Source organism: Rhinolophus sinicus, linkage group LG02 (genome assembly GCF_036562045.2).
Source record: "Rhinolophus sinicus isolate RSC01 linkage group LG02, ASM3656204v1, whole genome shotgun sequence".
Lineage (NCBI taxonomy): Eukaryota > Metazoa > Chordata > Mammalia > Chiroptera > Rhinolophidae > Rhinolophus > Rhinolophus sinicus.
This window is the reverse complement of record NC_133752.1, coordinates 28735710-28756851: the sequence shown is the minus strand read 5'-3', so window position 1 is coordinate 28756851 and position 21142 is coordinate 28735710. Positions and strand designations below refer to the sequence as shown.

Here is a 21142-nt window from a genome sequence, read left to right as displayed (position 1 = left end):
TACAATTAAACTGTGTAAAGGCAAACCTCCTTTATGTTTGTTTATTTTGTAAAGCTATTTTCAAATCTTGGCAGATTGCCATAGTAATACTTAGTTTCATAACTTATTTAAAAAGAAAAATCTAATAAAGTATAAAATTGAGGGATTTCATCTCTTTGGGTTATTCATATTTTGTTGGGCATTTTATGAAGTATAAGATTGTAACTGAATTTAGTGTCACTGAGTGTTGATTATGTACTGAGAGCTGGTCGTGTATTCTCTTAATATCCAAGTATTCTCTTAATAGTCAGCAAAACCTTTCAGGGCAGGTGCTATCCTTATTTTATGGATGAGGAAATGGAGGCTTACAAAAGTTGCCCTAATCAAACAATTGGCAGCCCAGAAATAAAATCTACATCTTCTAATGTCATGTCAAAGACCATTACCAATAAGTTATTGCTTTGAGTTCAGTATTTTGACATATTTCCCCAGAGCTTTGGTGCATTCTTCATTGTGGGCAGTAGGTGATGAGCAGGGCTGGGCGTGCTTACATCTGTGAATGGTGTGGTGGGTGGGTGACCAGATGACGGGCAGAGCCAAAGTGTAAGGAAGAGGAGTTGAGAATTGGGATTGGAAAGCTTCTGTTACTGGGTCAGAAAAGAGAGAACTCTGTTTTTACCTTTGCCTCTCTCAATTATCATTTCACTCCACAAATGTACTTTTTTGGGGTCTAGGTACCTAGGAGATACTGTCTTAACAGATCTGAACATATTTCTTTCTTAACTATTTTTGGGAGTACCCCTTTGAGAATTTAATGAAGGGAGAGTCCCCTCTTTCTTATGGTATATTTAGTCTCATACGTAACATTAAAAAATTCGCAGCTCTATTTTTTTTAGACCTTTATATTTTTATACCAGTATTTTGGAAATGTATGTTTGTTTCCTTTTACAATTTCTCCTTTTATAATTCATCTTTCCTTACAAAGTTAGCCCCCAAAATATGTAAAAGTGAAGACTGAAATAGGAAGTCGATATGTGTTGGATAATAGAAAAACACTTTAAAAGTTTAGAATTTCAGGGCTCGTCAATGTGTGTGTCAGTCACGGTCCATATACAGCCCCATTCACCCCGAACGTTGTGTTTATTGTAGCAGTCCCCAAGTGAAACCACCATATCAGCTACCCTTGTTCTTAGCATAAAAGCCTTTGTTCAGTCAAAAGAGAATTGACCATAACCAAAAGCTAAGGCACTCATACATTAACAGTAGGGCTAAATCCAACTTTCAAGTAACATTGGTTACTTTAAAGTAATACAGGGTTTTAGCCTGCTGCTCAACTGGGAAGTTACTACAGTTTCTCCATTTTTATCTTTTAAATAATTCTGTGAGATGAAATAATGTGTGTATTTATTCTTTATAATTGTAAGAATGGTGTTGATATTTGTAGGCTTATCAGAACCTGATAGACTGCCGTTATTTAATCAATGTCTCCTTGATCTTCAGGTGGTTTTAGAGGTGCAAGAGGAGGAGGAGGTAGAGGTGGGGGCTTCAGAGGAGGAAGAGGAGGCGGCGGTGGTTTCAGAGGTGAGTGTGGAAAAGATCTTTAAATACTGAATTTCCAGACCTGGTATTGTCTTATCATTTAAAAGTTTATTTCTATTTGCCTGCAAGTAAGTAGAACACCATGGTGTTGTTTGTTCTAACCTACTGTATAGTTTCGTTTTATGTCACTTTTCCTTGCTTTTCCCTTTGAATTTTTGTCACCTACTTCTAATTTATTTTGCTGTATTTTTAATTTGAAAAATAAAATGTTGTAATATGAATGACAGGTAAATTGGGTAAAGTAGGTTTGCTAAACATTACAAGAACTAGTGCTGATGATAAACTTGAGATTTGGGTGATGGTACTATTTAAGATTCATTTTTCTATACCCTTAATACTTTCATTTTCTCTTTTAATCAGGGAGAGGACATTAAATGTAACAGTTGACAGAAACTTCTCCAGCTGATATCTGCGTTAACCTGCATGATCTACTTCTGTGGATCAGAAACTTGTTTCTTGAGCAAGTCTTGAAAAACTACGGCAGTGGCACTTACATGTCATCATCATACAGACAGTGCAACTGAATAGGCAGTTTTGCTCTAAAAGTGTATGAACAAGTGTTCTCATGTTTTATATAATTCTTGAAACTGTGATTGCTTAATAAATGGACAGTTTTCATTTGCAGCATATATGAATTTTTAAAATAAAGCGTTTTATTCCTTTAAGTTATTTGGAGCTGTGTTTATTAAACCAGAGCTACCATGTTTCCCCGAAAATAAGACCAAGTCTTATATTAATTTTTGCTCCAAAAGTTGCATTAGGGCTTATGTTCAGGGGATGTCATCCTGAAAAATCATGCCAGGACTTATTTTCCGGTTAGGTCTTATTTTGGGGAAACACGGCATTTTTTAAGTTAAAATGAACAACTAAAGCTTAAACCCAGTGGCTTTCACATGGAAAAAATGATTTGTTTCCATGTATAACTTTAAAAAAATTGGCTAGTGGAGCAGTGTTTTATATTACGTATTTATAAACTAACAGCCCTTTCAAAATGTTTGCCTTTTGTATACAAGAACATCAGCATCCTTTATTGTATTTTCCTTCTGTGTGTTAGCAAAGCAGTTTCTCTAATTGCAATTAATAATTGATTAGAAAACTTCAGTATGATTATGAATCTATTAAAGTTGGGACAGCTGTTCAAAGTGAGAACTGAAGTCAAGAAATTTCTGAAGAAATGTTTAATTTTTCTTATTCAATGTAGATTGAATGTTGAAAGTTTTACTGAATGTTATTTTACTTTTTAAAGGGACTCTAAATGTTTAAGATGTTATTCACTGTAAGTAAATATTTGATTGCCTGCTCGCGTTCAGGTTTCTGGGAAGAGACATCAGAAATGAAATTGGTTTTGGTCTCTATTGCTAGTGTAGTATCAAGAAGTAACCATGATAGCAAGTTAGAATACTATGAAATGAGACCATCCCATGCCATTGGTAAAATGAGACCATTTCCCATGCCATTGAAAAAATCAATTGATTTTTTTCAATGGCATGGGAAATGGTCTCATTTCATAGTATTCTAACTTGCTATCATGATTACTTCTTGATACTACACTAGCAATAGAGACCAAAATGTGTTTTCTCAGAAGGAATGATATTGCCATATTTTTTCCTAAATTTTCTAACCTAATACTTAGTTAACTCTTGAATGCTCATTTGAGTAGCATATAATACTGCCTGTGTCAATATTGTGGGTTTTTGCTACCGTTTTTGATTAACGGAATTGCAGCAGGATTAGGAAATATGTGGGCCGTAAATATATATGATGAACAAATATGTTGAAAATTACTGTTTCACAGGAAGAAGGGATTTATTTTACAACATGGGAAAGGAGGCTATTTGATTTAGAATCCTTGCGTTGAAATTTTCAGTGCAAGTTAGGGCCAGGGTTTCTACTCTTGGTTTGTAAAATACATGGCAAGCACTAGAAAAGCCATTGTCCCAAGGACAGATGATAGTGTAACATTCCTATACTTTTTATCATTAACAAAAGTCTAAAATAGTTATGATGGAAATAGTGTATAGGTTGGTAGACAAACCACTTGGATATTTCACCTTTTATTTAGGTATATTTTTTGGTCATTGGCCACCTTTAAACTTTTATTTCCACATCTTATTTTTCCCTTCCTATAGTATAATAATTCTTTCTGGGTTTCCTTTGGTATATTCAGTTTTGAATCAAGTTCACATGTTTAGGGAGCCTAATATTAATAAGTTTGGTACTGTGGTATCACTGGGTTCCATTGTAAAAGATATTTGGATGATTATTCACATATTAAATCTTTTGAGTTTTAACTGAATAACATTCTGATTGCATCGTGTTAAAATGCACTTACTGCTATAGCAGTTAAACAGTTTATTGGAATATAAGCAATATTTCCTGGTATTCCTGAAAATTTGGGAAGAGTTATGAAGGGAGGATTGACTTGAGGCAATTGAAGTTTATGAAATTAAAGAACTGTGAGCTGTGTAAACATTTTGATTTGAAAGTTATATTTCTTAGTATTCTAAGCCTCATCCCAATATAGCTCTTCTGTATCATTCATGAAGGAAGCACAAATACGTACTTTGAATGCACCTACCACCCTCATATCTGTAAAATTTATCTACAGCAGATAGTTGGCCATTTTTGGAATTATTCTTCATTTTTTTAATAAATAAAAATATTTATTTCTGGAAAGTTTAAATGAATGCTACAGCTAGGTATAATTCATTATAGAAGCAGAAGAGACTTATGATCCAAAGCATAGTCAAAAATTTTTTGTTTTATTCTGAATACTGAATGCAAAAAAAAAAAAGATTTAAAAACCAACAACCCACAGATTTTTAAAAGGGAGAGTTCAACTTAGGTTTTATGTTCATTGCTTTGGGGTTATTTGAAAATATTTTGGTATTGGAATACTGATGAGATTCACTTTACTAGTATAGCTACTCTGTAGTATTAAAAATTTGAACTCTGGTAGCTGTAAGATCTGGGACAGGGCAACCAACTTGGTTCAACTTTGTCAGTTTATATAATAGCAGAGAATTGAGGCAAAAGGATTCTCTTGAGTCCCTTCCTGCTATGCCATTCTAAGATTTGTAAAATTAGTTGGGCAAATATAGCCCTCTAGTGGTTCTGTTATATGCTTACACTGTTAACTTTGGTGCATCTAGCATTTCTCTAACGTTACTGATTTTAAGAAATTCACTATTGAGAAGAACCTAATATTACTTGGCATTAAAAATTTGGGTAAAAAAAGGTGCTGGGGGTATCTTATTCTAACAATAAATGTTCATGTTAGATTGCAACTCACTTATGTAACCCATTTTTTGTTATAACTAGGTAGTCCAGAGTATTAGAATTGCCCTGTACTTTACAAATGAATGATTGAATCCAGGTACTTGACTGATACATGCTATGATTATTATCAGATAATTACTTGCGCATATCAGTGTAGGGTAAATTAACTGAGGTGGATTGTGAAGTAGATCATGTTATATCCATGCTATGAAATGTATAGCTATTGATAAATTAGACTTAATGTTTATAGACCTGGAATTTATGGTAAGGCTTTAGGGGAAAACAAGTTACAGAATGATTTTATATATGCATATCTCCTTACTTTTATTTAAAGTGAGAGAAATCTCGAACCCATATGAATATATATGTTTGTATAAGCAAAGAAAAACAGAAAGGATGTGTACCAAACAATATTATTACCTTTAGGGGTGTGAGATTTGGAAGGATGGGGGAAGATTACTTCTGTATTATCAATAGATATATTGTTATGGAAAAAAACAGAAGGAACCAAAATGGAAAAACTTGAAAGGGTCAACTGAAAACGGACTCTAATCTGAATAGTTTTAGAGAACCAAGTCTGGTTCTTAATTTCAGAACTGATTTCTAGCAGAGAACAGTTAACTCAGCTCCTGCACTTGATTTTCTGAGTTGGTTTATTGTTTAAATGGAATGTTTGCAATTGATAATCTCCTTAGATATAAGGCTGATGCCCAAATTGGTTAAAATGTGTGGCTTGGTATTTATTTTGCTAATAAGCTTTCCCCTTGTTTTGGGAATTAAAATCCTTTCCTCTTTTGCCCAGTCACAATCGTTATAGAAGGGCCTCTATGAAAAGGCCATTCTTTGAGGTCTCTAAGTGGAAATGATTGGTTCTGAAAATTCTTCCCTCAGTGGCACTTATAACATTTCATAATTATTGAAGGCTTTTATAATGAAGGCTGTCTCAATATCTTCCCTCCAAAATGCTAAGGAATAATTTAGGCAATAGTTCAGACTTTAAAAGTGAAGGTGTCTCCGTCTTGTCACAGACTGAACACAATATTGTTGCAGCTTACTTAATTATGGCAGGTATGTACAATTATTTTTACTCCATTAAACAGTAATTTTGCTTTCGAATGGGTGAAGAAAAACAGAGGTTTTCAGCATGAGGTAGTAGGGAGAGCATGGGCTTAGAGATAGTGCTTCAAGTTCCATATTGTTGGCCAGCCTCAAGAAGTCACTTACCCTTTTTGAGTGGGAGTGCTCCTGTAAATAAGGGTGATGATACTAGCTCTATTTCCTGGCTGTAAAGATCAGGTAAGAGAAGGTAGGTGAGAGGATAAATGAAAGTATTGGTACTGGTGGTTAATGTCACAAATTACTTTGAATGTGAGAGCAATTAAGTGGGGCTGAGAAAAGTTTTCTATAAAATGAGTAATTCTTTTATGATCATATATTTGGTTATTACATAGTTAAGTTTTAACTGGGGAAGACTGCACCATGGCAAAAGTGTAATTTTATGTCATTTACTATTCTCATAGATCTTTTTTGTAGTTTTGTCCTTGGTGGTGGAATCAAGTTAAGATTGAAATGTCCTGGAAAGAAAAAGTCATAAAAAGAGAGCAGAGCGTATTGTCATTGAGGACAGAGGGTGAAAATTCAGCTGTTCCAGAATGCTGTATTGAAAAACCTTTGAGCTTCGGATTTCATCATTTAGTATTTTTGCAACAGTGAACAAGTTCCTTTATCTTTTTGTTCTTCTGTTATCTGTAAAACAGGGATAAGAATAAGCTGCTTGTCACAATTGTTGTGAAGAGTAAAAATAAATGACACATAAATGCATCTAAATAACACAGTAGGTGTTGGACTAATATTTGTATCTTCCTCCCCACATATACACACTCATTGATGCATATATTGGATTAAGGTAAAGACTTGTTCGCTGAGAAAAAAAAGGGGAAAAAGACAATAGAAGTTCTCTGATTATCTTCTTTATGTATAGGGTTTTTGTATAAATTTTATACTGAGCAGTCACTTCCTTTTCAACTATGTTCAAAAATGCATTTTATTAGGTTGGTTGAAAAGTAATTGCAGTTTCTGCAATTTTTAATCTTTTAAACTGATTACTTTTGCACCAACTTAATAGGAAAGCTGTGTTATATTGAGTTATTTTATTTTTTTGATTGATGTAGGAAAATTTTCAAATATATTCACAAGCAGAGTGAAAAGCATTACAGATTTTACTGTACCCAGTTTATTTATAATTTATTAGTTTCCCCGTAACTCACAAGAGTATTACTTGTGTACCAGAACCTGGTTCCTCAGTTAATTTGTAAATTTTAGTGATATGCTAACTCGTTCATTTGAATACCTCTATGATAAGTATTTGACAAGTTCTATTTTTAACTTTTTGTTGTTGTTGCAACTCTATGTTACTTAAAGAGAAAATCTCCTTACTACAATTACATAGAAATATTTTGTATACAAATTTTTTATTTAGTTTTTTGTAGATGACCAAGAAAAGCTATCGTTTTTGATCTGGTTATAAAAATAGCCTACAAAGAAAATTTTCTGTTAAGAAAATGTTCTCTCTGGTTCTTACCTTTGTAGCATTAATAATGATGATATTACTATTATTCAGATGACTGCTACCACCACCCCCACACACTCCTACTGCTGTGACTACTAATGTCATTTGAATAGTTGGTATATACCAACCATTGTTCTAAGTACACACATGTAAAGAATAATTCTTATACTAATTCAGTTAACAAATTCATGTTATTTTCCCCATTTATACAGATGAAGAGTTTAGGTAACTTGCCCAATACACATATCTACTAAGTATTTATACCAGGATTTGAACTTGGGCATTTTGGTTCTAGAGCCCTCACATTATAACCACAAGGGTCTGTTTTATCAAGGAATACTGTGAGTATGTGTTTGTGTTTTTGGTAGTTGAACTGAAGGGAGCATATCTAACCTCTTTTATGCTTTTGTTCAAACATTTATTCTTTAGTTCCCCTAATTTTTTCCCTTTGATAAAACCCACTCAAACTTCCAAATCAAACCCAAAGATATGAGGAAAAGAATTCAGTCAAAGCATTTATTTTATTTGTTACTTTTACCAAAAGCCTAGAGTTTTCATTTTTAATTTCATTTCTAATTTACTATTTCTCTTAGATTTTAGCTCTTATGAACTTTTACCAACTTGAGCAGCCTCCTTTTCTATAATTAAAGCTGTGAGGCAAGAGGGCATAGTGGATTAAGGACCTGAAATAAACTCATTATGAATTAATTGTAAAACGAAGGGTGAGAGCTATTAGGCTGGAGAAAATGGCTGTGTACCGCGTAATGAAGAACCACCTAAGTAGTAAAGACAGTAGGAGTCACTGAATGACATGATACGTTTTGCACTCAGGCAATGTGCTGCGTACAGTGGTAGCTAAGGGACCGTGCGGGAGTCCCTGTGATGAAGATTAGGAAAGCCTAAGGAGGAAGTAGCAGCAGTGGGGACAGGAAGTAGTAGACACATTCAAGAGCTAGAAGTTCGACTCATCGGTTGGATGTGGAGATTGGGGGAGGAGAGGGAGCATCAAAGATGACAACTAGGTTTCCTTTTTGGGGTACGGGATAGATGACAAAGCTCTTCTCCAAGATAGGAGCATACCTGGGCAAGAGCAGTTCGGGAGCAGGAGAAGTTTCTGGGTTCAGTTTGAGCGATGTCCAGTAGAAAGCTGGACACATGGGTTTGAGTTTTGTGAGGTCGACCTGCAAAGTATCAGCATAAAGCCTTGGATAAGTAGGAAAGCACTCAGAGTATGTGTTGAATATGAAAAGAAAGGGGGTGTAGAACAGAAACTTGGACAATGCACATACTTAACGAGGTAGGGATGAGAGAAAGGCCAGGAAGAAGGATCTGCCAAAGATTGAAGAAAAGCCACAGAAGCCAAGGGGAAATTAAATTAACTTAGACCTAACTATTAAATGATCATTGTCTATTTGTTAGAAAACATCTACAGTGAGGGAAATGAAGCAGTGTGTTTGAGACAGCAGCAGAGAAAACAAAAGGGCCACATTTTTTACCTCATAGCGCAGTATACGGTTACTTTATTCTGGTTGCACACTTGGTAGGCAGCAACTTACTGCACTGTGTTTTATCTGATTTTTTTAAATCAAATTTGTAGCTAGCCCAAAACATTCTTCATTACGCTTTTTAGAATATGTGCTGTATACATGCTACAATACTAGATGCTAAAAATAGAGCCAAAGAATCATCAAATTTGTTGTCATTGTGCCTTAATTATGCTTTGCAGGAATAATAGAAATTAAGCAATATGAGTTTTAGTTGCCGTCTGTTTATTAAATAAATCTCATAGAACACAGAAATCATTAGGCGTCTGAAATCCTGGGGGTGCCAAAAAATGTATACACATGACTTGTATTCATCTTTTGTGATTGGTATTAAAATGTGTATACATTTTTGGCACCCTCTGTGTACACGGTGAAACTAGAAATACATAAAAGAGTTAAATAATATATCATCACGTAAGATTAAGTATAATATAAACAAGTTCTTTGGGAATTTAGAGTATTCTGTGGGTAAGAGAAGGCTTTGGGACAGAACTGGGCTTGACCAGAATTTTGAAGGATGGGTAGCATTTGGATAGATAGAGGAAAGAAGTAGGATGTTTCAAGTGGGAGAAATATGAGTCAAAATTTACAACAAGCCTGGTGTATTTGATTACTAGAATGGAGGGCTTATTTGACAAGTGTGGAAATTTGCTCGGAAAGGGTGAAAACAGATTGAGGCAAAGAGCCTGGAATATCAGGCTGGGACACGTGGACTTTTAGCTCACAGAGTGGAGAGTACTGAAGTTTGGGGAAGAGAAGGACTGTGGTTAATTCTATGTTGTAGCAAGTTCATTCTGCCAGCATCGTGGAGGGGGAAAGAACAGGAATCTGGAAGATTAGGGTAACAGGAAAATAAATGGAAGTTTTAACTAAGGTGCCAATCTCAGAAGTTTTTCCTTAGCTGATACTTTTGTGCGCTGGTGCTTGGAAACCTTCCCTCTCTCAGACAATAGCGGGGGTGGTGGGGTGGTGGTGGCTGCTCACTAATTTCTCTTCACCATGGTGAACACAACTCTTTCTTTTGTTGTTCACCCTCCTTTAGCCCCTAGTGGGGGATGGCTCTAGCATGTGTCTATTCATCCACCTCCCCCATTGTTAGGACCTAGTATGGCTCACATGAGGTTTATGGGAAACTTACACATACTTTGCAGCATGTAGGGGGTGTTAAGTAACATGCACATCTGGTCCACTCAACAATATTTCTCATTGTAAATTAATACATTGGCATTCTGATTAAGAAGTTTAGTCATCTGTCTACCCGAGTTCAGCCAATTCTCGGACACCAACATCGAGTTTCTGCACACACAAGGGTAAGAGTCAGATCCCATATTAGGAATTTGAGGGTGAGCACCTGTGAGGCATCTCAATGTACCTGAAAGCCAGCCTGACTTCCTCTCTGGATAGCCAAACCTTGCAGTGTGTGTGTGTGTGTGTGTGTGTGATGAAGAACTCAGATTTGGGCATGTTAAGCTTCAAATAATACTGGAACAGTCATTTGATCTTATACACATAGATGCTTAAATGTTTAATGGCAATTAGTTGAATGAAAAGGGATATGGAACTGGAGCATGGGTCAGGGCTGGAAAGTGATAGAAGAGCTTGTAGGATAGTATGATAGTTGAGGCTCCAGAAAGGAAACTTATAGAGAAAGAAGAGTCTCGGGTTTCAGGAAGGAGGAGGAGGAAGTTCAACTGCCAAAACAGGTGGTAGGGTCCTACATAGATCCCCCAAATAAGCAGGACTGGTGTCATGAAAGGCAAGGGAGGAAGTTCAAAGACAAAGTAATTAATAGTCATGGCATCAGAACCAGCCTTCAGTGCTGGTTTATGCAATTGGCAGATTGTTTTAATTTTCTTATTTCTGTTTCACAGGAGGGCTGTAAAGATATTAAACTAGTTTTAAGAATAGCTGGAACTCTTCAAATGAACTGAAATAGATGGGCTACGTTTTTGAAGGGGCTTAACTATTTAAATTTGATACTACTTTTAAATATTTAAATTAAAAGTATGTTTTGTGTATGTTCTCAGGTATGATAAGTATTCTCAGCAACGTAACAGTTCTGGGCATCTTCATTAAGTACAAGGAACTTCGGACACCCACAAATGCAATTTTCATTAACCTGGCTGTTACTGACATCGGGGTCAGTAGTATCGGCTATCCCATGTCTGCTGCCTCTGATCTGTATGGAAGTTGGAAATTTGGCTATGCAGGATGTCAGGTATTGGAGATCTTTGCAATGAAAGCTAAATAAAGTAGATTAAAGAGATGTAAATTTAAATGTCTAAAAAAATCCCAAGGGTTTCAATCAAATAAGATCATGTAAGGTGATAGATATGGTGCTCTTACTGAAAGCAGCTTCAGGAGTGATTGGGAAATGTATTCTTTAATAAGAGAAATGAAATTGCTAGCCATTATTAAGTTTTCAAAATTTCCCCAACCCAAAGAAAAAAAACAAATTAGCATTCAAGAAGAAAAGTGAAAACGTGCACATTCAAATAAAAACTTGCATATTCACATGAAAACTTGCATATTGCAAATTCAAAGAGAAATACCCTGCTTTCATTTGAAACAATGAATAATGACATATCATAATATCTGCTATTATTTTTACTGACAAGGAAATAGATTAATTTGCATTAGGTAGTAGAGAAGTAAGATTTTTTGGCTTTATTTTTTAAATAGTTTATTTTAAACTATATAGACAGTAAAATGAGAGTACGTAACAGAAAATAATGAATACCCACGTATTCATCAACCAATTTTGTCAAATCTTAATGTTTTTCAATGTGTGCTTCAGGTTGTATTTCTTTTTAAAAATAGAAAACTTGGCAGATACTGTTGAAGTTCATTGCATACCATCCCCAATTTTATTCCCTTATTTCCCATTAATGTTTTTCTATCTTACTACATATTATTGTATGAGTATACATAAACTAGATACTGTCTGCATGTTTTAAATTTTGTATAAATAATATATTGTTTGCATCATGCAATTTCCTTTCATTATTCGATATTATGATGTTATATTTTTGAGGTTTCACCATATTGATGGATGTAGCTGTAAGTCACTCATTTTATGAACATATCTCAACATACTTATTCATTTTTTGGTATGGAACATTTGTTCCCAATAGTTTTCTAAAGAAGGCTTCAATGAATGTTCTTATACCTGTCTCCCACAATATGTGAGAGTTTCTTTAGACACATTGTTTAGGAGAGGGTAGCTGGATTGTAGAAAATGTTCATCTTCAACTTTATCAGATGTGGCCAAATTGCTCTCCAAAACAGTTATGCCACTTCCTCCACATTCTCCCGAATGCTTGGGACTGTCAGACTTTTACATTTTTATCATTTTGATGGGTGTAAAATGGTGTCTTATAATTTACATTTCTTTGAATACATAATATGTTTACATCTTTTCTTATTTTTTCTGTTTGTCTTTTCCTCTTATTGAATTTTCTACCTTCTGAATACATGTTTTTAATTCTTTTTTTTTTAACTTTTATTTATTCCAGTGTGTTTTCCCAGGACCCATCAGCTCCAAGTCAAGTGGTTGTTTCAATCTAGTTGTGGAGGGCACAGCTCACAGTGGCCCATGTGGGGATCGAACCAGCCACCTTGTTGTTAAGAGCACTGTGCTCTAACTAATTGAGCTAACCGGCCGCCCTACCTTCTGAATATTACTGTTTTGTTGGTTATATGTGTTATACCTAACATGGTCTGTTTTTGCACTCTGTTTATAGAGTATGTTGTGTAGAAGTTTTACTTTATGTCTTCAATTTTTAAAAAACTTTATTTTACTTAATGAAGTCCCAAAACACTTTCTATAAATGCCTTTATTAAACTCATTACAATTTGACATTGGAAGATGTATTTTTAAATCAGTAAAACAAACAAAAAAAACATTTAATGTATTTAAAATATATTCTAGCAATGGGATAAAAATGTAAATGTCAGGCCGGCCCAGTGGCTCAGGTGGTTGGAGCGCTGTGCTCCTAACGTCGAGGTTGTGGTTTCGATTCCCACATGGGCCATTAAGCTGTGCCCTCTACAGCTAAGATTGTGAACAACAGCTCTCCCTGGAGCTGGGCTGCTGTGGGGAGGTTGGTGTGGGCTGCCATGGGCTGCTGTGAGCTGCCATGAGTAGCCAGCAGCCAGCATGAGTGGACAGCAGCCAGTGAGAGCTGCTCTGCGCTTCTGTGAGCGGCCGATACCAGCATGGGCCAGAGAGCTGTGTCCTACACAACTAGACTGAGACACAATGGCTTGAACCGGAGTGGTGGGGGGCGGCGGAAGAAGGGAAAATAAATGTAAATGTCTCTTGGAGAGTGGGTAGAATGGTGGATTCTTTCCAATTTTGATTTTTAGATTTATGCGGGATTGAATATCTTTTTTGGAATGGCAAGTATCGGATTACTCACAGTCGTGGCCTTGGATCGATACCTGACCCTCTGCCGTCCTCATGCAGGTACAGCACTTTTTTCTGCTTTCTCAATGAATCCATTTCTTGTAAGTATCACTTGACACACATTCACTTTAAAATATAACTGTAATGGATTACAATCATGGTCAGCCTTATTTCTCTGGCAATCCTTGCTCAAAACTTTCAATGATTTCCTATTATACTTAGAATAAAACCCAAATTTCGTAACAGCCTCCAAAGCCCTGATACCTTTCTAGCCTTGGCTAGGGCCCTCTCGCTTTGGTGTCCTGGCCACGCCCTTTCCCACTTTGGGGTCTTTGTAGATGCTTCTTCCTTAGATCTGGAAAGTGCTTTTCTCTGCTTACCCTGTGGCTGAGCCTTTGTATCATTTAGGTTTCAGGTTAAATGTCTTTTTTTTTTTCAGAATGTGAATCCATGTAGATAGGCTTTGAATGAGCTAAAGTGCTCTGTAAACAATCTACTTGATAACAACTTTGAATCATCAGTGAAAACAAAGTAAAGATGTGAATTCCATTATTGGCAAATGATGCTTATACTTCATATGTCTGTTCACAGGAAGAAGCGTGACGACCAGCACTTACGTCAGCATGGTTGCGGGGGCCTGGGTCAATGGCCTCTTTTGGGCTGCGATGCCTATCATAGGGTGGGCTAGTTATGCCCCAGATCCTACTGGGGCCACCTGTACCATAAACTGGCGGAAAAATGATGCGTAAGAGACACTGTTACACTTTATAATCAAATACTTCTAATGTAGACATCTGACCATTTCAAATTTAAACTCAGATCAAATGTTTTCCATACATTGTGTGGCAAAGGGTTTCCTTGGTGGTGATAATGTGACTCCAGCATTGAATTACGCTTGTTTGCAAGTAAAGGCCATCCAGCTCCCTTGCCCCACTTACCCTGTCGCTTCTTCTCTCTCCTCTGGCAGCAACGGGGGTACAGAGTACCCTTCTGATATTTGCACCTCAGAGGGAGAATGTGAGAGGGAGAAGGGAGTGTTAGTATTGTTAGACAGTGTGCAGCTTCTGCGAAAGCCCAGGCAGACTCCTTTTTCTATCTTTTCAAGACGATCTGGTGATAAAACATCTTCTGAGAATTACGTAGCAAAAGCACCATCACTGCAAAGATTTGCTTGCTGATTAGTAATGCTCCTCTATATTTACTAGGGGAAAGAGGATAATTTAGTTTGTTAAAGAAAATGAAAGATTACTCAGAAAAACAAATAGAAAATTTCTAACTCTCACACTAAATCTAAATCTAAAACATTTTCTGTAAAGGGCTGACAAGTAAATATTTTAAGGCGTTACAGGTAAGACTGTCTGCTGCAACTATTCAATTCTGCCTGTGAAAGCAGCCATAGACAGTATGTAAGTGAATGTGGTTCCAATAAAACTTTATTTACACAAATAGATGACAGGCTAGATTTGGCCCATTGGCCATAGTTTGCCAACCCCTAGTCTAAATATCAAATATACTTCCTAAGCTATTTAATAATGTAATGACTGCTGGATAGTGCCAGTATTATTTCTAATAATTATTCTGTTTGCCTTCCCTTTTTAATACATTAAACAAGTAGTAATTTAATGATTCCATTTTCTTATTTTCAGATCTTTTGTTTCTTTCACGATGACAGCTGTTGCGATAAATTTTATTGTGCCCTTGACAGTGATGTTTTACTGCTATTACCATGTTGCTCGATCCATTAAATTTCATACTACTAGTAACTGCACTGAGTATCTCAACAGAGATTGGTCAGATCAGGTAGATGTAACAAAGGTAAGCCATTAAAATCCTTAAAATATTTTTGTAATCAAACTCTTATGCATACATCGTCCCCTGGCCTCAGCAATCATCTCCCTCCGCCCCCCCCCCCCCCACACACACACACTTCTTACTCTGGCTGTTTTTTCTGGTGTTTGTTTCTAAATGATGTGCTTATCTGCTGTTTTGGATATTTTTGTTTGCTATTACTTCTTGATTTCCTACTATGGACAATGAGAATTTATTTCTCTTATACCACTAACCTTTCCCATTTCTCCCCCATCAACATTTCTCTCTCCTCATCTTGTCAGTATAATGTTACTATTTGGTTTGTTGGAGTCGATTTTACATTATTGTGATTATCTAAATACTGTTTATTCCAGATCTCTGTAGGGGTCTGTGATTTGTTATTGATTTTTTTTTAAATAAAACTTCCCCCCCATGGAGTTAATAATTTTTTTTCTTTCTTCCTATTCCTCCTTTCTTCTCTCCCCCACCTCTTCTTCCCTTCCCCTTTGTAGTTTTGTTTGCTTACTACTGGTCTGTGTACCTGTCACTAATTTCATCTCTAATCTCTCCACCAGCAGCGTCAATTTTCTCTCAGTATTTTCAAATGCATCAGAGACTGGATCGACTTTCTCCTTTTCTTGGAACTTTTCTTCCTTGCATTCCCTGGCTCCTTGCTCTGCTCTACACTGGCCATTCTCTAAAATCACTGCCCGGAAGGCTGGCATCCTTGGATCGCCTTCGTCACGATCTGGGAGTGCCTTTGGCCTGTCCTGGGCCGGATCGCCTTTTTTCTGGGTTGCATGTCTTCCTTTTTCTTGGTTACTCCCTCTCCATGTGGTGGAGTACTTTCTCAAGAAGATTCCTGAGAAGGTTACAGGGAGGTAAATGTTTAAAGATTTTTCCATGCCTGAAAATGTCTTAAAATTCTACTATCATATTTGATTGATTGTTTGTCTGGTATAGAATTCTAAGTAGAAAAATGATTTTCAGAGAATTTTGAAGACGTGCTCTATCGTCTCCTGGCTTCTGGTGTTGCGAGTGAGAAGGCTGACTGCATTCTGGTGACTGACCCTTTGTAGCAATCTGTGTGTTCTCTCTGCAAGATGCAGGATCATCTCTGTGTCTCCAGTTTTCTGGAATTTTACAGTGATGTGCCTTGATGTGGCTTTTTATTCACCCATGTGCTGGTACTTGGAAAGTACTTGCAGTGCAAAGACCCAGGTCTCCCCTTTGCAAGAGTTCTGGTATTATTTCTCTGGTGATCCCCCTCTCTGTTTTGTTGTCTCTGTTCTCTTTTCCTGGAAATCCTTTTATTTTATTTCATTTCCTGGATTTATCTTCTAATTAAAAAAAAAAGAATCTTTCCTATGTTGTTCCTGTTTGGGTTGTTTTTGTTTGTTTGTTTGTCTTTGTTTCTACTTTCCGAGAGATTTTCACAACCTTGTCCAGGTCTTGGATTGGCTGAGGAGAGTGAGATTCAAGCCTTGGGTGCAAAATTTAAGCAGGCACCAAAACACTCAGTAATAAAAAAAAAAAAAAAAAAAAAGTAGTAGTTAATGAAGTATTTTAGAAAATCCAAATTAATGCCAAAAACCATACTGAACACAATATAAAATTTTAAATAAAGATAGGGTCTTACCCTGCAGCTGCACAACTCATCCCTGTCATTTACCTTACCAGTCATGGTCCAGCTAATCATCTTGTTTAGCCTTTCTATTGCATTTTTAAAATTCTGCTCTCTTTTTTATATATAGGATAAAAATAATTATTATAGATAAAAGAATCATATTATATTATATACTACTTTTTAATAGCCTTCTCTTCTTGTTTTATATCTTCTCTCAGTTCTGTGATGTTATTATGTATATATTTACATTTTCTTTCTGTTCGTCACGTATTTTTATTTCCCCTGAGTTTCTGCACCATTTTGGCCTCTGCCTGTCAGTTTGCGTGTTTCCTCGATGTCTGATGGTCAGTGACTGTACCTGCATACTGAAGAGTGATGCGCTAAAAAACTGATTGTAAGCTCCTGATAGGCTCTTTTGCTGGGATGTTTCTTTGGTGGGGTTTCTGACAATCTGTATCTCTAGGTATTATCTGCTGGGCTGGTCAGTTTCCAAAAAGATTTCTTTCATGTTCCTGGGTAGGAGGTATAAGTCTGTCTACCTGTATGTTTAGGGCTCGGAGTGGGTGGTTGGGGACAGCATGTAGCACCCCTCTTCAGTGCAGCACTCCAGCTCTCAGCTGAGCCCAGTGTCCCCCATTCTGAGTTTTCCTGCTTTCCTCTCTCTTACACTGACCTTCTGGGATGCTTCTGGGAGAGGAAGGGGCCGTTGCCTGACAGAGTACAGATGGGATTCAGAAGTCTGCTCCTTTTTGCAGATTTCAATGAGTTCTCCTGTTTTAAGTTCCACGGGCAGCCCCACATTCAGAGCTAGCTGTCACCTTGAATTCTTGAAACTTTCTGTAGTTCTGTGCAATGATTAGTCTGTATTTGGTTTTCTCTCACTGCTAGCTCTTTAAATTTTTTAAAATTTCCTTTTTAATCATTCTTGTGTCTGATAAGTAATTTGCTACTTGTCCAAGAGTTATTTATTCATTTTTAATTTTTACAGAGTTATTGTCTATCTGCGATTCTTAGTTCTTAGTCCTTATGGTTTGATATATTTTTAAACCTCTTTTCCATCATTTTAGTGGACAATCAGGAGGGAACAATGTAAAATTATAAATTTTCATTTAAATGAGATGCCAGGGGAGCTCCTTTACAAAACTGACTGCGCTGGACATATTATATGTTGAGCTCAAATTATCTGTATTTGAATTCAGGGAGTTCAGTATAGGACTTTTGTTTTCAGATTGAGTTTAATAAGTTAAAAGTTATTTTTAGATTACAAGATAATGACAGTGAAGAAAAAAAGCACAATGCCTGCAGTCCATAGCACAATTACTAGAAATGGGTTAGGAATGGGTTTATATGTCCCTTTCATCAGCTTTCGTATTCTTCACCAGCACACCAAAGGAAAGCAGGGATTGTCTACATATGTGTCACATTCTATCCATTTCACAAGCTCTTGCTATTATAGATAACTTCTGTTTTTGCACATGAGCAAAGTACAACGAGGGTGAAAGATCAATTTTTCCTTTACGTCATAACCAACATAGAGTTATTCAAATTAGAGTCTGGATAATTTTTCATGCTTTTTAGATATATTAGCTATTCAGGTATTTTAGATTTGGGGTTTGGCAAGTACTGATTTCTTTTACAGATGTCTGTGATAATGATACTCATGTTTCTGGTGGCGTGGTCTCCTTATTCCATCGTGTGCTTGTGGGCTTCCTTTGGCGACCCAAAGATGGTTCCTCCCTCAATGGCCATCATCGCTCCACTGTTTGCCAAATCTTCTACCTTCTACAATCCCTGTATTTTTGTGATTGCTAATAAAAAGTAAGTAATGTCTAAAATGCTTCTGAATAAAACAACAGATACAGAAAGAATGTTAAAAAGGCAACAGATAATGTTCTAAGACATTTGGGGAGGTAAGTGACAGAAACTCACTTTGAACTCATATAAAAGTTATTTGACTCATGCCAGTGGAGAACCTTAAATGCCTAGAGCTCCAGTTCTGTGCCAGGTTCTTCTCACATGGAGGCAAGATGATCACAGGCAACCCAAGAGCCAAGCCCTACCATCTAAGCATCCCTGCTTTTGAATGTCATCTCAGTTGGCTCTTTGGCAGAAAAGCTGCTGGAAGGTCATCAGTATTCCAAAGAAAAGAGTGGTTCTATTACCGTAAAATGGACAAGGCAAGGCAATGTGGGGTTCCCTAAGTGGGTAGCATAGTTGTATATTTACTAGAAAGAAGACATGTCATTCAAATGCAAGAGAAAAATCCAGTGCTAGCATGGAGGGCTTCAGGAGTGGGTAGTTGTTCAGGATAATAAAGAGCCCCTTCCCCCCTTTATTGGGACTCTCGGTAAGGATTTCTCTCTTGCCTCCTCAGTGGAGCTTAGATTATTTCCCGTTGTGTCTGAAAGATGTAATGAACCAATCTACTGTGCTTAAATATTTGCCAAATATATCTCAGTAGAGGGCAAGTCATTGGATCCTTGAATGCTAATGATGCCTCCATTAAACTTATGTATTTATGTGCACATTTGGGAGAGCAGCTTTAGTTACAGGTATGTGAAGTTTGAGACAGAAGAAAGACCAAACAGACCACATAAGAAGAACAAAGAACAGATTTCAAATTCAGAACTTATTGGTTGTTCTTTTGGAAAGGTCAGTCATTCTCAGACTCGCCTTAATTTCAACTGGCCTTTGCTCCGAAGAACAGATGCATGAAATACACATCCTTAGTTCAAATAAATAAATCTTTGCAATTGACATAAGACGTGTCATTTTAAACACATATGATTATTGATTTTTATTAAATGTCTTCAATGTTTATAATCAATGGCATAAAATTGGTCTTTATCCTAGGTACATTTGTAAAGATTCTCAATAGGAGATGTTAAAGTCGGAGGAAAGGATTTATCTAAAGATGTCAATTAGCAGCAGTGGCATCTTAGCCATATTTGAAAGTGCTTTAAAGTTCTAGGTCATTATAGGATAATGCCAGATTTTCCCGTTTTCATTGTAGGTTTCGAAAGGCGATGTTTGCCATGTTCAAATGTCAGACTCACCAAGCAATACCTGTGATGAGTATTTTACCAATGGATGTACCTCAAAACCCATTGACTTCTGGGACAATCTGAAATAAGAGGAAAGCAGAAGTTATCAAAACATTTCACTTACTTTTTTTTTTTTTGCAATGTTTTAATTTTATTTAAAATATGAGCCCATTTAGATCAAATGTAGACATAGATTATTGTCCTATTAGTCTTAATTCCTCAAGTGTAGTTTATATTAGGATGGTGCAAAAGTAATTACAGTTTAAAAGGTTAAAAATAATTGCAAAAACCGCAATTACTTTTGCACCAACCTAATAGTTCTTCTGTTTCTGCGTTGGTTACTGTAGGGAACATTTCTTTATTTCATTATGTGTAAACTTATTGCTCGTGTCCTTTGATGAATCCAGGCACCTGAGATTAAGGCCTCTTCTCTTTCTCCCTATCATGGCAGGCATTACACTGGGTCAATGACCTGGAATCTTGCCTGGGTCCTCCGTTAGACCAGAAGTAGCTGCTATGTTAATGTTAGAATAAATCTATAATAACAGTTAATAGTCTTTAATAAATAATTATATTATTAAAATTTCATTTTTAATTACCATTGTTCCATATATGTGTTTCCATTATTTGCCACTAGAATTAAGTTTAATCAGAGTGCGGGGTTTTGTACGTTTGTTCTTTTTTTCCTATCTTTTTTGTTTGTTTGAAATTTATTTTATTGTGATAAGACATAAGATCCCCCTTAAGAAATTTTTAAGTGTACAATACAGTATTGGTAACTATAAGTACAATATTGTAGAGCAGATATCTAGAACTTATTCATTTTGCTTAACTGAAACTTTATGCCCATTGATTAGCAGTATATTTGTTCTTTGATGTATCCTTAGCACATAAACCCATTTTGCTTGGCATATAGTAGGGATGCAATAAATATTTGTTGAATGTTGAATAAATTTGTAAACTCATATATTTGTCATTTTAAATAACCATTAAGCATAGCATGACAATACACTGTTGTTTAAATAGTGGACATTTAAAATCTAGTATTTTATTTTAATTAAGCCAATTCTTCTGATTCTATTGTTTCCATATGCATCCTATTAGTTTTAAATAGTGTCCATAATAGTCTTATTTTTATAAAATTGATTCTTTTAAGAAAGTTTTTGGTTTAAAGATGATGGTAGAAGCACCCAATAAGAAGACTAAATGTCATATATATACATATATATATATATATATATTACCTAAACCCTTGATTGTACCTATGGATTCTCCATTTTATAT

The 21142-nt window shown here is 36.1% G+C and overlaps 2 protein-coding genes across 7 annotated transcripts in view; both read left to right on the top strand.

Moving 5' to 3' along the window:
• The window catches only part of GAR1 (GAR1 ribonucleoprotein), a 28919-nt gene extending 26676 nt beyond the window's left edge, over positions 1-2243 (top strand). For all 6 annotated transcript variants that reach the window (XM_019741903.2, XM_019741910.2, XM_019741904.2 and 3 more), the window contains 2 exons: positions 1480-1560; positions 1939-2243. In XM_019741903.2, the coding sequence (XP_019597462.2) occupies positions 1480-1560; positions 1939-1952 (95 nt within the window). In that variant the 3' untranslated portion in view covers positions 1953-2243. The remainder of the gene's footprint in view (positions 1-1479; positions 1561-1938) is intronic.
• A 148-nt stretch (positions 2244-2391) lies between these two features.
• Positions 2392-21036, top strand: RRH (retinal pigment epithelium-derived rhodopsin homolog). The gene is made up of 7 exons (XM_019741894.2): positions 2392-5925; positions 10998-11188; positions 13339-13438; positions 13970-14123; positions 15025-15193; positions 18454-18632; positions 19828-21036. Exons 1-7 carry the CDS (start codon positions 5820-5822, stop codon positions 19940-19942), a joined length of 1014 nt encoding a protein of 337 aa, XP_019597453.2. The 5' UTR covers positions 2392-5819; the 3' UTR covers positions 19943-21036.
• The last annotated feature ends 106 nt before the right edge of the window (positions 21037-21142 follow it).